The sequence below is a fragment of the Sciurus carolinensis genome, chromosome 6 (genome assembly GCF_902686445.1).
Source record: "Sciurus carolinensis chromosome 6, mSciCar1.2, whole genome shotgun sequence".
NCBI classification, from domain to species: Eukaryota; Metazoa; Chordata; class Mammalia; order Rodentia; family Sciuridae; genus Sciurus; species Sciurus carolinensis.
In genome coordinates this window covers 105,006,385-105,030,667 of record NC_062218.1, presented here as the reverse complement: position 1 = coordinate 105,030,667, position 24,283 = coordinate 105,006,385, and the positions used below count along the sequence as shown (strand labels likewise).

The window sequence follows — 24,283 nt, the reverse complement described above, 5'->3', positions numbered from 1 at the left end:
GGGGGGTGGGAGGGGTTAGCTTTAGGGTTAGGGTTAGGTTTAGGGTTAGGGATAAGGAGGGTGGTAAGAATGGAGGAAAGAAGGACTGTATAGAGGGAAAAGAGGGGTGGGAGGGGTGGGGGGAAGGGGAAAAAAATAATGAATCAAACATCATTGCCCTATGTAAATTTATGATTACACAAATGGTATGCCTTGACTCCATGTACAAATAGAGAAACAACATGTAACCCATTTGCATACAAAAATAAAAAAATTTAAAAAATAAATGTACTAATGAAATCTAAAAAAAAAAAAAAGAATGATCAGGATATCTGAAGGTTTAAATCAATTATTAATATTCTAAACATAGTTATGATATTGTGGTTCTGTTTAAAGTCCTAATCTTTTAAAAATACATACTGAAATGCTTTGCTATCTAAGAAGTTTTTCAAAGAAATGTAGAACAGGAGCAAAAATGAAATGTAAAAAAACAAACAAACAAACAAACAAACAAAAAAAAAACCCCATCTCTCACCCTGCACAAAACTCAACTCAAAGTGAATCAAGGATGTAGGCATTAGACCAGAGGCCCTGTACCTACTAGAAGAAAATATAGACCCAACCCTCCATGGTGTTGGCTTAGGAACCAACTTCCTCACCAAGACTTCTAAAGCACAAGAAGTGAATTCAACAGTCAACAAATGGTATGATATCAAACCAATTTTCAATAAATTTTCTATCCATGTAAACAAGAAAAGAAACCAATTTTCAGTTAGACAACAGGAAATAAGTTTCAGAGACCTACTATAAGACTTAATGACTGTAGTTAATAACAATGTGTCATATGCTAAAAATTTGCTAAGAAGGTAGATCTTAAATGTTTCACCACAAATTAATGGTCAGTATGTGAAATAGTGCCTGTGTTATTTAGCTCAGTTCTCCTCTCTCAATCAAGGCAGCATGACATAGCAGTGAAGAAGCCTAGTCTCCAAAATACTCACCCAGGTTTGCACCTAAACTCCGACACTAACTCTAAGTATGGCATTTAAATTTGCCGTGCCTTGGTCTCCTTATCTATAAAGTAAGAAAATAATTGAAACTATTTCAAGGCCCCCGTGAGGTTAAATGAGATGATACATGCATCTGTAGCATAGCATGGAATGTAGTCAGTATGCAGTAAACGTTTACTTTATCATTATTAGTAGTAACATTTAATCACTCTACCAACCCTGTAAAAGAGGTTTTCTAATATTGAGATTTTGGTTGAGGTAACTGAGATCCAAAGAGATTAAATGGTTGAATATTTGCTCCAGCACTATCATCAGTAACTTGAGTTAGTAATGGCTACAGTGGTGGTTAAGCACTCAGGCTCTGGAGTCAGGTTGCTGGGTTTGAACCCAGGCTCTATCATCCCACTGTTCTTAAGGTACTCCCAGTCTCACTTACCAGTCTCCTTCCTGTACTTTCTGCTCCCCTCCTATACATGTATGGCACTATACATCATCTATTTCCTGTTCCAAAAACATCTTTTACTTTCTCTTTCCCTAGTAATACTCTATTCAGATCTCAGCTTTCATTTAATTTCTCTTAATAATTACCCTTCCCTAACCCTGAACTCTGGCCTTGGTAGCACTTCCAAGAGATCCTGGATATTAACAATCCTATTCTTGCCAAATACATAATTTTCTTGTTCCTTTTATGTTGCCTGTGCTGGAACCTACTCTCCATGAAAGCATGGCCATATCTAACATATCTATCACAATTGATTATATACAACCACAAATCATGTAAGCATTTCTTGTGCCCAGCCCTGTGCCTGGCATAAGGTAGTACTTAACAGATATTTATTGGATAAATAAATGCATGCATGCATGAATGAATACCAGTTCTTAAACCAGCAAGAAAGGCCAACAAGATAGGAGACTTTTAAGAAAATGCATTCTAGTGGCAAGAGTGACACTCCTTACTACTAAGTTCAAGTCAGGATACTTGGTGGATGGAATTCCTTCAAATGTAAATGATTTATTACAGAACAGTGCTGCCATTTTCTGATATCCAGCATTGCTGGTTACCTAAAGAGCCAAGTTAGACCAATGGCAACAACCTTATATTTCTCAAATTTCAAAACACTTAAAAGTATTGTTTCATGAGATGTATACACCAGATCTGTGGGAAAGGGAGATAGAGAAACTAAAGCATGATGAATTACAGTCAGATCTTAATGATTCTTACTTTTATTTGGAGTAGTATTTGTTCAGCTTATGTTGCCTTATGTACAATTAATGTGGCCATGACCTCAGCCCAGGTCTCTGAAACCATGTTACCGTAAAGTAGCAATTCTCAAGTTGGGGTTCCCAAGGGTAATTCTTAGTCTCCTCTTATCCATCTTTTCTTGTGGATTGGAAAGCTAGTATTCATTCATGCATGTGTGCATTTATTCCATAAATATTTGTTAAACACTACTATCTCCAGGGGATATTTACCAAAGCACTTGATTTGCCATGATGGGAACAGGGCAGGAGCACTCCTAGCATCGGGTAGGGAGAAGACAGCAGTGCTTAGCTCTCTAAGAAGCTCTGGACAGTCCCCTCCGTCCCTCCACCCACATGTGGATTATCTGCCCAGAATGGCCACAGTGCTGAAGTCGAGAATGCAGCTGTAAGGCAAAACTCACAGACTGAAGCAACAACAGGCAATGTGACATGGGCAGATCTCTCCAACTGTAGTCAGATGCAGAGGGACTGGTGAGTAGATACACTGTTTAAAGGAATAAAGTTTGATTTAAAAAATAAAACACTCTATGGCCAAATAGAACTTCCGCAGGTAACTCCTTACTTGAAGAGCAACAGATAAAATGTTTTCCCCTTTGAGGCCTCCTAAAAGATTTACTATTATGACTTCTCAGAATCCAAGGAAAAATTGGGTTAAGAAACACATTAAACCTGGTCACTCAGATAGTGTTTTTGTACCTCTAAGGGGGCATCAGGAGTCAGAAAGCCAAGATTTTGCCACCTGGATTCCTGGGCTGGGTTGTCTAAAAACCCTCGAATGTTCTCATCTGCCCAAAGAAAATATGTTGCCTAAACCTAGGGAATACTGAAAAGCCCAGATAAATACCGCCAAGTCAGAGAAATCCATAAAAAGGTTGTCATGTCAGCATAGAGATTCCTCTTCACATTATTCATTGTTTAATTAAACCCAGAGATGTGCCGGAAGCAAGTCAACAGGACAGTTCCCTTTGAGGAACTGGAAACATATTCTGGATTTACTTTGGAATGCTTTCTTCTTAGAAGACTTTGAGGTATTGTGCACGCAGACTAACTGGGCTATTTGTCGTCCTGCTTGGCCAAGGGAGGTTGACGTCTACTGTATCTAAGTGAGAGCTAATTAGTGCATAGCCCAAACATGGCAGGTGGAATCCGTTTTATGTATTTAAACTATGTTTTATCCATCCTTAGCTTACAGTAAATAAGAAAAAGTAAATTTGAGTTGTTTCACTGTTACCTCCAAGCTGAATGTTCTTATTTATATCTTCACACGTTCAAATTCTCCCTTTCAAAGCCCATCTGAAATGCCACCCCATCAAGGAAGTCTTTTTGGAATATGCCCCAGTATCCCTATTAGGTGTGAGAGATGCCTACTTGGTACTTTCTCTGTTACTCTATTATGGCATTCTGTAATTTGTAATATATTCATATTTATATTGTTTAATTTCCCTTCCTTCCTTCCTTTTTACTCACCTTTATATTCTGTGCCTTTTACATTCATCTAATCCCATGGTCCCCAGCACCATGTCCCAGGATAGTAAACTGTCAATGCTTATTGAATCTCTGGAGGCATTGATGGGTAGGTGTGTGTATTTGGTTAGATGTCCCCTACTGAATTATGATTGTGATTAGCAAATGCTTTCTTTTAAATAGATCAGGATCTAAATTTGACTCTCCCTGATCTAATGACCACAAGTTCCAATTAAGTAGCTACAGAAGTTTAAGCTAACTCTTGTGCTCTGTCCTATGTTAGAACACAGGGGAGACAATGTCAAGATCAGGTAACCCAGGAGCATTAGCAGTACCCACATGGCTCCAGGACGGGTGTGGGTGAGAAGCCAGTACTGGAATCTTAGCTTCTCCACTTGCTTGCAGGTGGCAAGTTACCTAATCTCTCTGGGTAAATCCCCTCATCTATAAATAATAGCATGTACTTTATCTTGGGATTTTTTCAGGAGGACTAAATGAGATACAGTACTTAGCAGGAAACGAGGAAGAACTCAGATAAACCCAGATTTTGTGGTTGCTCTTATTATTACTATTATCTTCATCCATTAAAATCAAATCATATTTTCATGGCTCAGAACTAAAAAAAAAAAAATCCTATCATCCAATTGCTATAATATTTCTTTATAAGTTAAGAGCTGCTATTTGTCTACTTAGAGGTACTATGAGAGTTAGAACTGTCTATAAAATTTGGTGCAAAACGTTCTTGGCTTTCTGCTTTTCCTTCTGAAGTCTTTTCAGTGACAGCCAAAAATCTTTCATCGTAACCAAATGAGTTTTGTTTCTTCATTGGCCACGTGGTAGTGTCTGCTCTAAACTGAGCCTGTCCTTCATCTTCAAGTCCTCCTTAGTCTTATCTGTGACTGCCCACCTCTCAGTTGCTTTTGACATGTGCCAAGAGATCTGGCTGAGTAATTGGTCCAGACTGCCAATCAAAATATGAATGAAGTCACTAGCAACTGCTCTGGTAGGTTCAGGGGATGCAATGTGAGAGAGCAAGACAACCACAGCCGAGACCCACAGTGAATCAAGCATTGAATAAAACGTTAAAATAATTAGCTAGTTATAATTAAATTAGGAGTGGAAATTGCTGTAAAGATAAAGTGCAGGTGAGGATGGGGTACCTATTTCTTGGCTAACAACCTGTCACCTCCTCAGAGAAGCCTTCCCTGACCATGCAAGCAAAGCAGTCTCTGTCTGCTCCCTCCCCCATTCATTTCCTTCATTCTGCTTTTCACCCTCTGGAATAACCTTGAAGTAATGTGTGCTGGATCATTGTGGATCTTGCTCTTTGAGACTATCAGCTCAATGAGCTTGGCCTCCTTATATTATCTGTTGTCTCTCCAACACCTAGAAGAGGGCCAAGCATCTCACAGCTTCTGAAAAGATGATACTTATCAATGGATAGATAGATGAACTAACCACAAAGCAGATCCTTGTTCACCCAGATCAGAATCCACCACGTGAAGGACTTCATACCCTGGAGGACAGTGTGGGAAGTGTGATGGAAATTGCCAACTTCTCCTGCTTCAGTTCAACACAATCACACACACACACACACACACACACACACACACACAAACACACACAAACACACACTTATTGAACTTTTATAATGCTCCAGGAAGTGAGCCTTGAACTCAGGATTCAGCAAGAAAAGTCAGATTTCTACCTTCTTGAAAATTAGAATCTGACAAGTGTCAGACCCTAGACAGCCATTATCAGTGTAATTAAATAACACTTACTCTGCACCAGGGAGAATTCTAAGTACGTTACTAAACTCTCTTGTTCAATGCTCACCACGAACATATATGATAGGAATGATTGCTATACTGAAGAGGAGTGCAGTTATCTTATCTGTCTTGCTTACTATTGACCACTCCGCACCATGCACAGTGCCTCGTATAAGTAGATGCTCAATAAAAAACGTTCAAGATTGAATGAGTCCTTGGAAAGGGGAGGATAGGATTTTGACTGTGTAGAAAGAGAATTTGACCCATTCTGTCCCTGAAGATGTGATGTTTTATTTAAGATTTGGAGAATGAATAGGAATTTGCTTTGATTTGAAAGTGAAAAACATGAGCATTCTGACTGATCTTAAAAAAGGTAAATTAATTTCCCTTTTAGTAAAATGAAAAACTGCAATAATGAAACTTCCCCCAAAGAAGGTTGTAAAAGCATGCTAAGAGAATTTTCGGTATAACCTTCCCATAAAATATGGACCTCAAAAGAAAGCAGGCAATAGGAACAGTACCAGGGGGAACAGGCAGTGGGAGACCCAGGACTTTGGGCCCTGGGGCAGGGACTCCAACTAGGACTCTTTTATTATTGTTATTACCCAGGATCGAACCCAGGAGCACTTAACCACTGAACCACATCCCCAGCCCTTTTTTATATTTTATTTAGAGACAGAGTCTCACTGAGTTGCTTAGAGCCTCACTAAACTGCAGAAGATAACTTTGAACTGACGATCCTCCTGCCTCAGCCTCCCGAGCCACTGGGATTACAGGCATGTGCCACTGCAGCCAGTCCAACTAGGACTTTGTAGGGCAGAAGTGATTGCTTTTGATCTCCCAAGAGGTCAGTCTGAAGAAAGTTGGAGCCTCCTGTTCCATAGCACAGTGCTCAAGAAATTCTCAGTTAATTGCTTTTCTTTGCTCTTTGATATCAGAACCTGACATGCAGGAATCGCATGGGAGAATCTGCTCTTTCAGACTCTAGGGACCTTCCCATGTGCCACCTAAAATGGGTCACTTTTATCTTTCACCCCTCTTGGGTTCCAGGTTTCCCTTTCAGAGGCCTCTTTCTGCTCTTGGGCTCCACTCCAGGCATCTCTGCCACTGCCTTAAAAAGACTCCATCCTTCTCCTGGTGACCCTTTCTTCTCTGGGATGACACTAGGAATATCCTAGTGGAGGGCAATTCCAATGACGTGTTAATGACTGCTAAACCCTTCATTTGCTCTGTCTTCCAGTAAGACAGCTGCCTTGTAACAGAAGCCATTTGTAAATAATGCCTAAGACAAAAGCTTAGGTCTCTAATATTGACCCTTGGGCTTTTTAATCCAGACCCTCTTCCTGCTATTAAGATAGTTTATTAGTTTCTCTTTTTTCTGGAATAGGTACTCCTTTAGAATAAGGATGATGTCATACACCCTGGGTCCCCCTCACTCTGCCTAATGCTGATTAAGTCATCTGGGTGGCCATAAAGACTTGGATAAAAACGGTGAGGTATATGATTTAGTACAGAATATTTAGAAAAGTTTCCATCACCCTGACTCATCCAGGCAAAGCATGGAATTAAACACCTTACTCCAGGGGTTCTCAGACTTAAAGTAAGAAACCTCTTGTTATTCCCAGAGTCAGAATCACTTGACTTGGGGGCTGTAAGATCTGCATTCTTCACAAGTGCACCAGATGATTCCAGAGCAGAAACATTGCATCTCCTTTGGATAAATTATTATATCCTCCCAGCCTGTTTTCTCCTCTGCAAAATGGGATAATTGAGAAGACCAAAGAGAAAATAAAACAAGAGAAAGACACTGAAACTATTTGAATGATACACTGCAGACTACCTGTGTCAGATTCACGTGCTGGAGGAAATTTTTCATTTGCTTTCTACCCCTCACCCCTACCCCAGTCTGCATTTGGGAAGCTAGGGTGTATCAGTCTGGCACTAAATCAGTCATTTGAAGCGTGGATTGGCAAAGACCTCTTCAAGTGAGGTCAAGGTACTGGTTGGTTTGCAATGGACTATTTGGGACTTGCTAACACCATCAGCTCTTTAATAATGGAGGAGACAACTTTTCATTTGTTTGTTTTGTACTTACTTTTTTTTTTTTTTTTGAGAATCATTTTGGGAAACATCATCAGTGAGTATTTTTTTCACTCAGAAAATACTTGCTCAGGAATGCCTACTATTGACTCAGAAAGTATTTCCTAAGTACTTACTATTTACCTAGGACTGAAATAAATGAAGCTGAAGTTTGTCTATTCATGAATTTCATGCCTTTGCTTGAATGATCTATTTCAGCTTCATGATAAGTTCAAATTCACTTCTTTTGTGCTGTGAAGATCTCCACCAAAAAAAGAATAAATGTGTTGCAAATTCTTTCACCTATAAATATTGATTTATACATTCGTGGCACAATATTTACTTTTGTGCCAGGCACAGGGGCAGACACTAGTTATACAATGGTGATTTAGACATGGATCTCTCCCTCAAGAAGTTTACAATTTCACCATTTAGCTATAAAAGGTAAGTAATTATAGTAATATACTGTGATTTAGGACTGATATTACTGTTACAGACAGTAGTAATTAAGCTTATAAAGCACTTACTATGTGTTAGGAACTGTGCTAAGTTTATATTTTGCCCTTACAACATTACATAAGATTCTATTATTATCCTCATTAGCCTGTAAGGAGGCTCACAGTTGTTAAGAAAGTTGCCCAAGATCACACAGTAAGTCAAGGCCAGAGGCAGGATTAAGCTCTGACTCTCTAACCCCACTTTAACCAGTACACTCCACCTTCTGCTCTTAGGTTGGTGTATGGCCACAGAAGCTCCGAGAAGGCCAACAACAACCAGCAGCAACTTGGTAGTTTATCCAATGCTTATATTGTGATAGATGTCATGCATTTATTCTCACTTCTTTCAATAGTCCACAAGGTAAACCTTGATATTGTTACCGTTTTACAATTGAAAAAACTGAGACTCACAGGTGTTAAACTCTGATTCATGTCTATCCAACCAGTAAGTGAATATCAAGTGTTTCTAAGAAGACCCCTCTGGTTATACTCTTCTTTTCTGAGTTTGAGATCACTGACATAATAAATCAAACCTCTGAGGCATGTGTAAGCAGCAACTTACTTGGGATGACCCTCCCTCGTTGAGCCTGTGGGTTTAAGGAGGTTTTAAGCTTATCATAGGACTAACTGGCTTGGCTCTGCCAGTCTGGGGGTGGCATATTGGTGGAAGTCAATTTACATTATCATGCCTGGCCTAGTACTGTAATTACTTTGTCTCTCTTCTTTCTTGGGCAGATTAACACATTTCTCCAATGCTAAGTTAAATGTTTTTGTAAAGGACAGAGCCCATAAAGGCTTAAAAACTATTCTATCAGATTTTCAAGTGTACTTTTATTTTTAATTTTATTTTTTAAAATCCCACTCAGGGGAATATTAGTTTTCTTTACAGACTATCTAAATCATTCCCTTGTGACTCTGAATGCAGCACAACAAACTCTTCGTCATATACAATAGTGCCTCTTTCTCTCCATCATGTACAATGGTGCCTTTGATGGAACTTGAAATCCCCCGCTGAAGCCCTGTGCTTGCTCTCCTTCCATGGACCAGGTTTCCAAAGTCATTTTCTTTCATGGGACAAAATCAAACCAATCCCCCACTCTAAATGAATTGTAGTTGGTGATTGGTCATATCCTTTAATAATTCATTTTCTCTCTCTCTCTCCCCCTCCCTCTTTCCCTCCCTCCCTCCCTTCATCCCTCTCTCCCTCTCTCTTTCTCTCTTAATCTCAGTGGCAATTGGGGTAAAGTTGTGTGATCTTGAATCAACTTCGTTTTTCATGTTTTTGTATGCCATCAGGGCCCATGGGTTGATAAAGGGTCAGTTCCCTTGGGTTGTCTCTCCTCTTGTGCTGGGGCTTTATATTTGTACAGACAGCAACTTGGAACTAAGTTATCACTTCGGCATTAGGACTGGCAGGGGAAAAGACCATCGTGGAGCACAGAATCTGTCTGTGTTAGTCCTCTGTCACCAACTCCTCAACCCAGCTTTTGGCTTCACCTAAATGATAAATGGTCCTATTGTTCAAGCTTCAGTATTAAAAAAAAATAGAACTAAATCTAGATTAAGCAAGGACAGAGACCCATTTCATTGCACTGTACTTTAATATTCCTGAGATCCATGCCATTACGGGTGGCTCTTTTTAACAGCCACCTCCCTCCAGGGCGAACACTATGCTGTCTTTGTTTCATCTGATCTTTCAGCTAAATAAGAGATGGTCACTTATCCTCACTACTCCCATATCCTGCTGGATTTCTATTGCTAAAAGAGGAACTGACCACACAGGGAAAGGTAGAGGTTTCAGGCAGAGCATTTCAGCGTGTGTTTACAGGCAGGACCGACTTACTCAGCAAATCCTGCTCGGAGGAGCTGCAGCCAATGAAGAGGCCACATCCCGGCTTGCTTGGGGGCTTCTGAGTTTGAGCTGCATGCAGAAATGTAAGGCAGTGCTTCCTGGCTCTGATGGCAAAATGGGACCCATCTCCAGTTATTCCTCGGGTTTCCCAGCTTTGCAGATCTGGGAGAGAACCTACATAAACATATTGGTGATGTAGCCAGCTCTGAAGACCGGGAGAATCCTTATGGATTCAGGAGACTGGTTTTTTATTTAGAATTTTATTTTTTATTTGGAAGATGAAATGCTTCTCTCGTTACCTGCCTTACATCTTCAGACCTCCGAACACCATCCTCTCTTCCAGCTGCCACACGGAAGGTACAGACCAGAGAGGGAGAGTGTCTGGGTGGGTGGCACAGAGTGGGCTGGTGTCTGACTTCCCACAGGTTCTGCTGACGTTGCTTTCTGCAGCTACTAGATGACTGTCGTTCCTGGCAAAAGCTTGTATCTTTCAGACTTAGATCTGCTCCTAAAATCAGCCTGTCTTGTATAAGGAAGGGAAGTATTTTCTGAAAAACAGGATACTGTTGCAAAGGTGATCTCAAAGCTGACAGCTGGTGAGAAAATAATGCAGAAATATTTTGCCAATTTCCCTTGTTCCATTTAACCTGCAAACAAGTCGTTGGAACTAGTGCTAAGAAAAAAATTTCAGTAAGTGCTGCCACATACATTTATCCAAGCTCTCTGTTTTGTCACTGTCTGTTTAATAACTTGGTGCATGCCCAAGAAAGCAATTAGCAAAATAGAATTAGCTTAGTACATGTCTGTGGAGAGTTGATTGTTGGATTGGTTCACTTGGAGTCTGTACTTGGGTTATAGAGCACAGCTCACTTTCAGCACTTACTGGAAGCGTGGTTTGTGGGGGTCCTAAGTCAATGCTTTGAAGAGAGGCTGAGCTGAGCCTTGTACATGTTCCCCAGTCCAGTTTTTTTTTTTTTTTTTTCAGCAACCTCCTCTTTCACCTTCTAATCTGTGTGTGTGCGTGTGTGTGTGTGTACATTCTGTGTGCACGTGTGTGTGTGCCTTGTAAACACTCTGTCCATTCCTCTTCCACGAAGCACTGCAGGCTTCAATATTTCTCTAATCTGTAGCCGGTGGTGTGTCTTCTGTATGTGATTTGCCAGTTTTAATCTGACACATTTTTGAAAAAGAACAATTTCAAGAAAAGCAACTGACTGGACATTTTTCAACCTTAGGGACTGTCCTACAAGTGGTACTTTGACTGAAGAGGGTGGAGGATGCTGAGGTGCTATGACTTCACCTCAGATCCAGCCACTCTCTTCTGGAACAGAGCTGGTGACCAGCCTGTTGTGAAAACGACCCATGTTTCCCATCCCGAGAGAAGGAGCCTGGCGTTGAGGACCGTGTATATAAAAAGGGAGAAGCATGCATTATACCATAAGGTGATTTTTTTCAATCAGTACTCCCAGGAAAAGGGAGCAGATGTTTGGGATAACCCTTGAATTGAGTCTGAGGATGGTATTTTTTATAGACACTGATATCTCATAGATTTATTTTTACAATTACATATTTCTCTTTAAAAATTATACTGGTTGTTGAATATAATAACTCATTTATTTTCTTCCTCATGGATAAAAACCTACATATGTTGGGGTGAGGGAGGCAAGGACTGTTGGCATGAATCAAAATCTCCAGGAGAACTTTCCAAATACAAAAGGCCTAAAGATACACCGGAAGCTGCATAGATGGCTTTTGTATTTCTGATTGGTTCCCTAGTCTTCTCCCAGCTTAGACCAAGAAATCAAACATTTGTTCTGTTCAGTTGCTGTTTGTATATTAATCAAACTAAATAGTCCTACGTTATACAGACAAAAATACTACCCCAAGAACTTTCATAAACTGTCATTTAAATGAAATTTAACTGATTAGTTCCATCAAAATGGAAAGCAGCCCACTTTGTATCAAAACAATTTCTACTTCCTCCACTATCAGCAGATTGGGAGGTGGGCATGCGTTGACATCTGTTGTAAACATAATTAAAACAATGGGTAAGAATAATAGCATTTGCCAAACTAACGTCAGGATGAGGCCTGGTGGGTTAGTGAAAAAGGCACAGGTAAATACCCAACAAGCCGAACCACATCACTTAATTCCTCTATGCCAGTGTCATCTATAATATGAAAATAAAGAGCTCCTCTTATGGATTTGAAGAATTAAATGTGACAAATAATTTTCTTCATAAAGCTCAGCACATGATAGGTACTATCTGGTTTTGAGCTTCGTATCCCACGTGTTTTCTTAAATATTCAAGTTTTCTTTCTTTATTACACCATCTTAAGCAATGAGAAGCTTCCTCAGACACATTACTGTGTCACCAAAGACTAGTTACCATACTTTAAAGTTTGTCTGAGGAGAAAAAGATGCTGGGAATGAGTCTGAGTTTATTTTTCTTGTGTGTGTGTGTGTGTGTGTGTGTGTGTGTGTGTGCGGCCTGCCTGTCTGTCTGATTCTTTTTATATTGTTAGCAATCATGTGACCCTGGACATGACTCTATTCTGGAAAAGTTACAACTGTGAACTTTACACTTTATGTAATTGAAAAAGTGAAGAATGAATAATTTATGAATATCCCTGTGAAAGTCAAATAAATTCAAATGATACAAACAGTTTCCCTAAGAGTAATTGTAGAACAACTTGAAGAGATTCACAGTTCCTGAGCTTCTTAGGGGACAAACCATTGTACTTTGAAGACTCAGGTTATCCTGAGATTTGACTCCTAGCTCTGCCATTTGCCACCTGGGTGATGTTAGTAGTTACTTAACTTCTGAGTCTCAGTTTCCTCATTTGTAAAATACGGGAGAAAATACTCCATAGGGCAGTTACAAAGAAATACATTCAGAATTGCATGCACAAACTGCTAATAATAATGTTGATGATGATCAGCCTTCACTTACACTGAATTTATAATGTCAAAGATTGTCTCATTACCTTTTATACAATAACACATTCATATATAGGAAATTAAGAATATGTGCTTCACAAATAGTTCCTCCCCCATCCCCTACCTCCACCTCAGCTCCTGAGCCTGTTTTCATCCATCAGATGGAGATTTGGTTCTTCATATAGCAGCCAGAATGATTTTTTAAAATATGATCATCTTACCACCCTCCCCCTCAAACACAAACACACATTGAGAATCTCTCAACGGTTTCCCACACCCTGCAGGGGCCTGGCTGTTCTGACGCCTGCCTGACTCCCCTACTGGGTTCAGGGATCTCCCTCCTGTCTGGCCTCCTGCTGTGTGGCCATCACGGTTTCCCCAATCTTCTCCCTCCAGCCACAGGCTCCTAGGATGCTCCTGTCCCCCTCCACCCTACTACCTTGCAAAGTTAGCTTTCAACTCTCAGCTCCAGCTAAAAAGTCATCCTTGACCCTCAGTTGATCACAGCTCCTAAAGAACTGGTTTCTTCACACAGAGCACTTAATCCTAGTTTGTCTTTACGAATAAACTGATTTGACTATTTGATTACCATCTGTCTCCCTGCTACGCTGAAAGCTTTGTAGAAGCAGAACCCAAGCATGATTTTATTCTCTATTGTACCTCCTGCAGTAGAACAATATCAGGTACATAAAGGGCTCTCCATAAATGCCTCTTGTGTGCCCAAATCAAAGGATGACAAATACCAAGGCCATATAGATAATATTAAAATCCTACATGGAAAACGTGTCCCAAAGCACTAACTCCTGTGTAAGTCACCTTAATCATGGGGTGGAGCTTTCTGTAGCCATATTTAAGGGGACAGGTTTTGTTTGTCACAGTGCTCTTCTTCAACTTGAAATAAGAGGATACAAACAGCAAGGAGGGAAATGGAATGACGCTGATGCATGATCCAGGTTTCGAGCAGATAGTTGGGCTCCCTTTGCCTCTCTATGGACCTCATTAAAGAAGCACATAACTCCTGCCCCCCCAGTTGGAGAGGATTCATCCAGAAAGATTATTTCAGACGTGGAGGAACAAAATTCCAGCCATAGCCAGAAAGAAACCATTCAAGGCAGGACAGAGGGAAAGCAAACCCACAGGAGTGGGAGGGCCAGGGAAGATAAGGAACCTTGCCTGGTGCTTGTTGGTGGGCCTGATTTGGCAGCAGACACCTGAGGGCCCCTTGGTTAGCCAAGCAGTCAGGAGGGATGCCTTTTCCTAAAGGGTCAAGGGCTATGTCCCTCACCATGTGCTCCTTCCTATCCCAGAACTGTCCTTGTCACATTTCCATCTGCAAACCCCTGCTCATCCTTGAAGACACTGCTCAAGTCTTTCTAGGAAGATGCCTTCAGCAGTTGCAAAGAGGAGGTTGTTCTGAGTCACACAAATCACAGTCACAGTAGGAAGAAGCACCCAGAAGCAGAAGCAGCCACCATGAATCCTGTGGACCCCAACTGTGGACCCAGGGCCAAGCCAGTAGCCTCTGACTCACTCCTCACCACAGCATCTGTATTAAATGAGTCAGATGGAACTTTAGCAAGTTAGTTAGTCAAGTGGCAGAGCCAAGCCCGTGTCCAAACCATCTAACCCCAACATCAGTGCCTTTACCTTCACCACTGCTCACCTCCTAAGTGCCAGTGAGGACAGCCCTCAGGTTAGATTGGAACAGTTTGTTGATGCCTGCCTGCAAGGTGGCCAGGAGCCACTTAGACACAGGGATTCTGCCCCATCTGTCATCAGTGGTTTACAAGAACTCGACTCAAGAAGCCCTTTTAAATGAAATCCTGAAGGGGAGAGTGAATAAACAGACTCACCTATCTCCTATCAGTAAGGATCCTTCCTCTTGAAGCAGAATATCTTCCCATGACAGCCAAAAGGAGGCTTGCTGAAAACCTACACGTGTGCATGTGTGCACACACACACACAAACAAACACAGGGAAAATACTGTTTTTCTAACTCTTTATTATGTTATAATAACAATAATACAAAAATAAGAAAAAAAAATTTGGTGCTTCCTGTTCATGAGGGACAATCCCACTGTGTGTGTGTGTATGGATGTGGCTATGGGTGTAAATGTGTGGGTGTCTCCCTCACCACAACCCTATGAAGTAAATACTGTTATGATTCTCATTTGATACATGAGTAAACCAAAACCAAGGCACAGAGAAGTTAGGAGATTTGCCTAACATCACACACCTGTTCAGTACAGGGCTGGATGTAGAACCCATGCGGTCTGTTTTCAGAGTATATGCCCAGAATGGACCCAAAACTGTATTTTGTGCCTTTTTCATATTTATGGAATTCTCATTTTTTCCTGCTCTTCATCCCTTCCGCATATTTAGAACCAACCCACTCTTCCTCTCCCACATCAGATGCACCTCCACCCACAGCTTTCCCTAACTACTCATTTTCTCATCAATCTCTCTCATCTTCACAAACACATACCTACATTTAAAGTCTTCCCCCAAAGCACGTTTCTCTCTAACATGGAAATAGTAATACCCACCCACCTCAAAGGGTTATTGTAAGGATCAAGTGAGAGAAACTTGCCTTGTTGGATGTTGCTTTGCATTTTAAATGCTTTTTAATTTTGTGTACAATGGAACACATTCCTGCTCTCATCTAAAGCTGGGCTGTGCCATAAGATGGATCTCTCCTCATCTCAAGCACGTCATACCTGCCCTTCTTCCCACTCTGTCAGCACCAGGATTTTCCTCTCTGCTGGGCCATTCGTTTGCAATCTGCGAACAGGCTGTATTTCATCTCGCTGTAAACACTCACCTCATGAAACTGTCTTCCTGCATCACTTCCCCCTCCCCTGCACCCCTTCTTGAAAATGCCCTGAAAGAATCGTGTACACTCACATCACCCAGGCTCCTGGACTCGTTCTTTCCATCTCTCACACAAAGTGGCACTTGACAGAATCTCCAACAACCATCACGTTGACAGAGCTGGTGGTACTCTGCCAGGTCCCTCTGACCACAACAATCGGCCACCCTGGCACTCATGACCACTGCTTCTTTTCTGGAAGAATCCTTGTCTTGGTCTCAGGCTCACACTCTCTACTTCTCCCTCTCTGACTTCCCAGTGGGTTCCTTACCATTTTTCTGAGCCATAAATTCTACACTGGAACCCAGGGAGTCTTCTCTCTAACCTAGTCTTACTCCTAGGTGACCCGGTCCTCTCTATGTCTTAAATATCATCCATTCAGTCTGGAAGTCCAGTTCCAACCTCTCACCTAAAAGGCAGATTTGCATATCCAACTGCTTATTCTACAGTTACCCTTGAACATAGAGATCTCAAAACAGAATGGTTGATTTTCCTCCTAAATTCTTCCCCAGTTTAAGAAAACGTAAGAGCTCTGTTCTTCTAACTTCTCAATTCCCAAAACCTTGAAGCCCTCCTCAGTTTTCTTCTTTCTTGCCTACCCATCTTCCATGTCTGAGGTAGGTCCTTCCAGGCTTTCCAGAACCCCATTGTGCCTTATCATATCCATCACTCAGTATTTCTTCATTAAAGAATCTTTCCTGGCTCACCTATCAATCATCCCTCAGTCTCTCTCTCTGTCCCAGTTGCTTTTACCCTGTTTTACTTCCTAGTGCTTACCTTGGCAGGCATGTTATGAACCTACTTATTTATCGCCTACCTTTTCCCACTGTAGGACGCAAGCTACGTGAAAGCAGAGGTTTCCATCTTTGGGTCACTCCTGTGTCTCCGGTACCTAACACAGTCTTTAGTGCACAGTAGGCCTTTGATGGATGTTTGTGACTTGAATAGCTATATGAATGAATGTTTATATGAAGTCTTTGTAATAAAGTAGAAAAAAATTGTGAAGCCAAGACAAATCTGAGTTGTAATCTCTGCGCTGACCATCATCTGGAAAACGTTTGGATATTCAACTGGCATATTTCCTTCTCTAACAATAATATATCAAAATACTTTTATGACAACATAAAAGTACTGTTGTAAAATGCCTAGCCTGTTGCTTGTATAGAAGCAGCGAAGGGAACATCATATTATTTCCTTTGTGTCTACCCTGCACTTTCCATGTGACAGTCACATAGGGTTTTCATAGCTCCTTCTTGATCATTTTTTTTTTTCTTACCTGCATAGCTAGCATGGACAGGGGCTTGCTCTCAGCCAGGCCCTGTGCTAAGTACTCTACAGTCACTACCTCACACAAATCTCGCAAAAATGTCATGCTAAATACCATGAGTTTTCCCCACTTTACAGATGAGGAAACAAAACCCAGACTGGTTCAGTAACTTACCCCAAAACCACTCAGCTAAAAATGTGGTATATCCAGGATTTGCATCCAGACCACCTGACACCGTCCAGGCTTTTGTCTGAACCACAGTATTGTATTGTCTAAAACATTTCGGGCATTATTCTCAGCACATGTGAAATTAAAAACTGAAAACGACTCTATCTTAAGAAGCTACAGTCCAGCAGGAGAGAAAGGCACACACAGACAGCTTTAACCTGGCTTCTCAAGGGATCACCTGTGGCAAATACATATGGCTGTCCCCAGGACAGCCCTGTTGAAGCATATTTCCCAGAATAGGGCCCCAGGAATCCCAGTTTTAAAGTTTCCCAGGTGAATCTTACGTGAGTCAGAGGTGGGAACGAAACAGCTGATTAGAGGAATATACTAAAAGCTTAGAGGAAGAGCCCTGGAAGAAGAATATTGCTCAGCTGGATCCCTCTGAAATGGCAGAGTAAAATCCTGCAACTAAAGGAGGTCGCTGTTGGTCAAGGCTTCTGATGTCTGGCAGAAAATTGCCTGACTGTCCTGGGAAGAATGAAGGTCATTGTCAGCCACTTAGGAACTTGATAAAACTGTTGTGCGTTTGTTTGCTTCAAGATTTTATGTTCAGGTATTGACCAAAATATTTACCTAATATAAAGTCATTCAATTTCTTAGACTTTTAATTTTATCATCTATAAAAAGGGTGATTTAAAAACAGTATGCACAGATCAAACAGTTGCTTTGGAGTAAATGTGATAATACATACCAAGTATATAGTGTGGTACTCAGTGAAAATTAAGAGCTCAATAAAAATGACATGTTATTATGAATACCCTTTATATTAGTAAAGACCCCAGAAATCAACTCTTGGCCTGTGTGGTTTGATACAGTATGTTGAAGGGAAGATTCCTAAGCTAGGAGGCCAGAGACACTTAGGTTTTGGTCCTCTTCTGACCTCAATGTCCCCCAGGAAGTTGACTCATTCTGTTGTGCCTAAGAGTCTAATGGGAATGTAATAAAACTGATCAGTATACTTTAGATCTGGAATGTCCACTGAAGGCTAACGGCCTGGGCCTCTGCCCACAACACTATTGGGAAGTGGGACCTAACAGTGAAAGGACACATCTTTTTAAAATGTGGAATCAGTCCTTTCCCCAAGGGGCATTGACTAATGAAAATATTTTGTATTTGAAAAAGAGATAGCACTTAGTGGCAGGTTTTAGGCCACTGTGAGTGTTAAAGGGATTAACAGGATCCCCAGCCCCTTCCTCTTCCTGCATTTTTTGGGGGGTACCAGGGATTGAACTCAGGGGCACTCAACCACTGAGCCACATCCCCAGCCCTATTTTGTATTTTATTTAGACACAGGGTCTCTGAGTTGCTTAGTACCTCACTTTTGCTGAGGCTGGCTTTGAACTCACGATCCTCCCACCTCAGCCTCCAAGCTGCTGGGATCACAGGCGTGCACCACCGTGCCGGCTTCCTGCATTGTCCTCCCCAGTCGTGAGGTAAGCCGCTTTGCCAGGAACTGCACAATGATGAGCTCTGTTGACCCAACGGCAACAGGACAAACGGATTATGGTCTAAAACCTCCAAAACTACGAGGCAAAATAACCTTTATTGTCTTTATTGGTAGGTTATATCAGGCCTTCATTCCTGTAACAAAAAGCTAACATTCTGGTGGTGCTGGTGGTGTTGGATGAAGCCACATTGCTTTATGAAAGTCAACCCCTTCCTGAATCTTCCCATGGCTGGAGTGGTAACCCATTCCCGTGTGTTCCCAATACAATCTGTAAAGTACTTACTTGTTGGCAAGAAACAGGGAGGGGGCAAATAATGTTTAATAAAAACCTACTGGGTGCCAGGCGTTCCCCGTATAGGAACGTGGAGCTCATTAGCACAACCATCCTGTGTGATGAGACCCACAGTTTACAGGTGAAAATTCTGAGGGAGGACTGTTGCTCTGAAATATTTACTTGGAAACGCCTTTGGCCTTGGAATCAGATCAACTGGCGTTCCAGCTGTGACTTATGGTTATTTGTCCTCTGGGTGTCTATTTTTCAACTTTAAAAGGGAAATAAAATCTGGGCTATGTAATCCCAGCTAGCAGGAGGCTGAGGCAGAAGGGTCACAAGTCTGAGACTAGTCTGGGCAACTTAGTGACACCCTCAATCAAATTTTTAAAAATAAATAATAAAAAATAAATTTAAAAGGGCTGGGATTATAGCTCAGTGGTGGAGCACTTACCTAGCATGCATGAAGCCATAGGTTCAATCTCCAGCAGGCCCATCCCAAAAAAAAAGAAGAAAAAGAAGTAATACTGCTTCCTCTTCATGCTTAAAGATGAAAGCCATTGAGTGGAATGTACCAGGATACTAATTGGCAGTGCCTATATTTACTCTGATGGTACCTTCGTCCAGGTCTTACCAGCGTCTACACTAGTCTTGTCCAGTTGTACATCCTGGGTTCTTCCCACTTTATGTCCCCATTAAAAGAAACTTTTGTTTCTATTCTTTGATTCTTTTAATCTACATCACTTTTACTGGTGTTTGCCTGTACCATATCCTGGTCAGTATTGTTTTGATTTGTGTTTCTGGATTCAATTTTTTGCCTTTGGTACTTGTGCCCCTAAGCAATTCCTTCATTTGGACTCAATTTTATAAATCTAATAGAAAAATCACCGACAGTGAAGTCATTGCCGTCGTTAGAGAGACGGGCCCATTAGTTTTCTGAGTCATTGTTTCTTCACAGGCAGATTGAGCTGGAAGAAAAGATGGGCTCAGATGGTCACAGCTTTTATCTTCACAAGTGTCTGCAAAAGCAGTTAGTAGGAAGAGCAAACCAGAGGCAAATAAATGTGTGACTGCAAAGATGGACAGGAAAGCCTGCTCCAGATTCTATTGTTGATACGTGAAAATGTCACGTTTCAGGAAATATTTTGGAAAAAAAAAATTCAGTGGCCAGGGAACCTGCTTGCAAGAGAAGTTATTCATTCACTTATTCATTTATTCAAAAATTACAAACACAAAGAACAGCTCTGTTATGTGTCACATGTCAGCTGGGTGATGGTTCCTGCCACTACGGAAGGCAAATAAATTAATAAATGAGTTGTATGCTGTGACAAGCGCTGCAGTGACGAGGACTGACTGATGTGAGGACAGGGTCCTTATGCACAGGGAACTAAGGAAAGCTTCCCTGAGGATCAATTGAGCTGAGACTCGAGGATACATAGAACTTCACTAGAAGTTTGCAGGTCCAGTCATCAGAGGGCCAAGGTGAATCAAGACTGCAGGAAAGCCAGTGTGGCTGGAGCTCAGACACCAAGAAGGAGGGCAGAGGAGAAGGAGACTCTGGGAGCCATGTGACCAGGCATGCCTCTGGGCCTTGAATTATGGAGTTTGGTCTTAAACCAAAGAGCCACTGAAAATTATGTTGGTATATAAATTTGAAAGAACACTGACCATATTTGCAGCATTAGAGATCTTTCTGACTGCTATGAAAAGAATAGATTAGAAGGGCTAAGAGCCAATGGAAATATCTTAAGGAGTAGGGCACGCAAAATAGAGATATATCTCTAAAAAGAGTCACTACTGTTTCCTTAGAGTAGACTTCTAAATGGTTCTATGTGTGCCCCAAATTCCTAAATGTTATTTGCCACTGTGTCTGAATAGCTGTCTTATGAACACGGAAACCTGTCCATTGTCTTGACATCCAGACAGAGACAATTTTATTCTCAATGAACAATGGCAGGGGCACATTCTGCTCTGTTTGGAAGAGGTAGTAAACATTAGACTCTGCACTTGCACAGCATGATATTTAGAAGGAAAAGAAAGTCTGAACTACTAAGCATGTTTTCGTATCATGTTTATTCAGCAAGATCTAGCTGCTGCATCAAAGCCTCTAACAGACTTGCACGAGTGCTCAGCTGTGCGTATTCATGTGTAAGCAGCAAGGTGGCCCTCTCAGGGGAGAGCGGAAAGTCAGTCTTACAGGCAAAGGTTAGGAATCCACGTCTACCTTAACTATTAAGCCTTCTTTCCACGGTCCTGGAACACAGATGGCAGGATGTTTAAGCATGTGGGTGAGAACCCCAACTGTAAAATGCAGGAACTAAACAGGTAGCGTTTACTAAAAAATGTATGACCCTGGCCATTGGGATTCCATCAGTTCAAGCCCTTATGGGAACACGGTTCAGTTTGAGAGAGAGAGTGCCTGAGAAAGGAAGGCAAACAAAGCCAACCCAGGGCTTCAGGCCACCAATTCTATCCCCCTGGAAAGGAATGTAGAATTTCTGTTTAAAAGACTTCTAAAACCCTCTAGTCCAGCCCTTCACAGCGTCCCTGAAGCCCTTACAACATTCTTCACAAGACAGCAATAGAGAGCTCAATCCTTCCCAAGCCTGCTATGCCTGGGTCTTTAAATTGAGCTAAAATCTACTTTAAAAAAAATTAGTAGTAAATGGACACAATATCTTTTATTAATTTTTATGTGGTGCTGATGATCAAACCCAATGCCTCACACATGCAAGGCAAGTGCTCTACCACTGCGTTATAGCCCCAGTCCTAAAATCTACTTCTTAGAACTGCTAAGGAAGAAATATTTTGCGCTTGGCAACTCCACACATCAGGGAAGGTTCCACACCCTGTACCTCCTAAAGATTTCAAGCTCCTCTAAGTAGCCTCTATGACTTCCCCTTCAGTCACTGGGATATTTAGGAGTGTTTAGATGCCACACCCTCTTCCAATGGGTTCACTTAATTAGCTCATTTACTTCTTTCTAACAAGATAACATGAATTGTTATCCCCATTTTGCAGATGTGGACCCTGAGACCCAGAAAGAAGATGTGCTCAAAGTCACATAGTTAATGAGTAACAGAAATGGGATTTGTACCCAGAGAGGCTGGCTTCTGGGGTGTAATCCTCCTAACCCTGATGTGGAGGAACCTTCCTATCACAGTTTTACACTTGAATCTAACGTGAATTCAAATATGAATGCCCCTGGCCAATTGGCTGCCTCTAACTAAGCCTCTGTTTCTTTATCTATGAGATCATGGTCACAAACCTTACCCCTGTACTGTGGAAAAAATAAATTTTTTGAACATGTAAAGAAACAGCATGGGTCTCACACATCCTAGGCACTCGGTAGAGACTGACTGAATAAGCGAATGTGTGAAAGAGTAAAGAAAGACCCTCTGGCCCTACCCTCCTGTACTAAGTGGCTTGGATCGCCATAGCAAAGTACCAGAGTCTGGGTACTTAAACAACATTCATTTGCCCACCATTCTGGAGAACTGGATGTCAAGGATTCAGGTGGCAGCAGAGTTGGTTCCTGGCAAACCCTCCCCTCTCCGTCTACAGTCGGCCACCTTCTCCCCATGTCCTCGCCTGGCATTTCCTCCGTGAGCACACATTCTTGGTTTATTTTCTTATAAGTGCCATTGGATCAGGAACCCTCCCCACCATGACCTGGTCTCACTTTAATTACCTCCAACAAGGTCCTGTCTACAGTCACACGAGGGGTTAGTGACCTCGTGAATTTGCAGAGGGACACAATTCAGTTCACAACTCTTCACTAGCAAAGCTTTCTTATTCTTTGCCCCAATTCTCAAGCAAAATATCTATTTTAGGTTGCCTTTAAGAGGTCAGCCAGGAACAGGGAGTTAGAACATAATCGGAGGACAGTAGACTGGAGTCAGAACACAGGAATATACCATCAGACTCCCACCAATCCAGACTCGGTAGTGTTCTGCAGCCAGAATAAAAGCAAACAAGCCACAAGTTCATGGCTGTTAGAATTGTGGAGTGATGGTACTGGGAAAGGAGGGTGAGTTATGCTATTTATTTGCACCTTGGTCTCTTCGTCTCAGAGAGCATAGGGTGGACCTGCTAAAGGCAGAGGCTTCGAGGTAAACTCAGAAACCAAAGGGCAGCCTGAATTTCCTCTCTTACCTATGCACAGGGCAGTTTTCTGAATGGCTGCCCCATCCTTTGAGTAGAGGAGGGGACCCCATGGGTCCCAAAAATTATCATCGAACCAACAGCCAGAACTAAAAGAGACCTCAAAGCCCTGTTCAGATCCCACCCATCATCTTGCAGAGAGATTGGGTGAATTGCCTGAACCACATAGCTCGTCCAACTGCTGGTAATGAAAGCCCAGCCGCGGTTGGACATCGCTGTGGCGTTTCTGCCGCGGTGCCCACAGAAAGCAGTCCGCCTATCCCTAACAATCCTGCCAACGCCTCAGTGAAGACAGTGCGCCGACCTGAGGAGAAACTCCTCGTGAGGGCAGAAGCACAGGATGCACTAGAAAGAGCCTCCGTCCTCTCCAGCTGTGGGCGCGTGTCTTGATAAACCCTCAGCAGGGAACCCGCTTCCAGCTACTTCTGAATAGCTGAGCGAGGAATGTGAAATCGCTCTATTATTTTACAGTTTTTAAAGGGAAGCTCATTTTTCTTTGAAATTGGTCTTATTTACATACAGAATCAGCTATTATCTCTTACTAAGCCTTCAAGAACATTCTCTGAAGTGCTGCCTTCCTCACACTGGGTACCAAACAAGGTGATTCAGCACCAGGGTGGGTGTTACTTGTTTCCTCACGTTGTGCCCCTTAAACTTGCTAAGCAGCGGGCCAATCTGACTGTTCAGAGAGCAGGACTGGGGATTTGGGACAGTCAGAGATCGTCTGAGCTGGTTCTAAAATTTTTCCTGTTCCCGTCTCAAACACGACACTCTGCCATTTCGTTTTCCCCCGTCTAACTGACCCAGGCTCATCTTACTGCACCTGCTGGGAAGAGTCCCTTCCAAACCCACTTTATTTGCAATCATTTCTAGTCTTATGTTTGGAAATTATATTCTTGGCTCCTATTCAGATAAATTCAAACTGAAATGACAAATGAAAATGGTCCTGTAGGTGAAGCAGTGGCCAAAGCTTTAGTTACAATTCTCTATTGATTCTCAGAGAATGCTCGGGGCATCGTACAAAATTGTTTATTTGATACAGCACTGTCAGGTCAGAGCACAGACCTCAGTGGATTGATTAATGTTGGAAGCTCCCAGTGATACCCAGCCTTCAATTAAAGAACCACTTGTCCAGCAAGACCTGATTTTACAACATTGAAAAGGAAAGTTGTCTTCCATTCTAA

General features: G+C 41.9%; 1 protein-coding gene across 4 annotated transcripts in view; it reads left to right on the top strand.

Annotated features, from left to right (window-relative positions):
- The window catches only part of Ppp2r2b (protein phosphatase 2 regulatory subunit Bbeta), a 433,386-nt gene that overhangs the window by 12,845 nt on the left and 396,258 nt on the right, over positions 1-24,283 (top strand). Inside the window, exon 1 of one of the 4 annotated variants that reach the window (XM_047555457.1) lies at positions 9,909-10,270. The exons of 2 other annotated variants lie outside the window; for them this stretch is intronic. In XM_047555457.1, coding sequence (XP_047411413.1) covers positions 10,197-10,270 — 74 coding nt within the window. In that variant the 5' untranslated portion in view covers positions 9,909-10,196. Of the gene's footprint in view, positions 1-9,908; positions 10,271-24,283 lie in introns of those variants that run through there. One more of the 4 variants, XM_047555460.1, reaches the window with a different exon arrangement.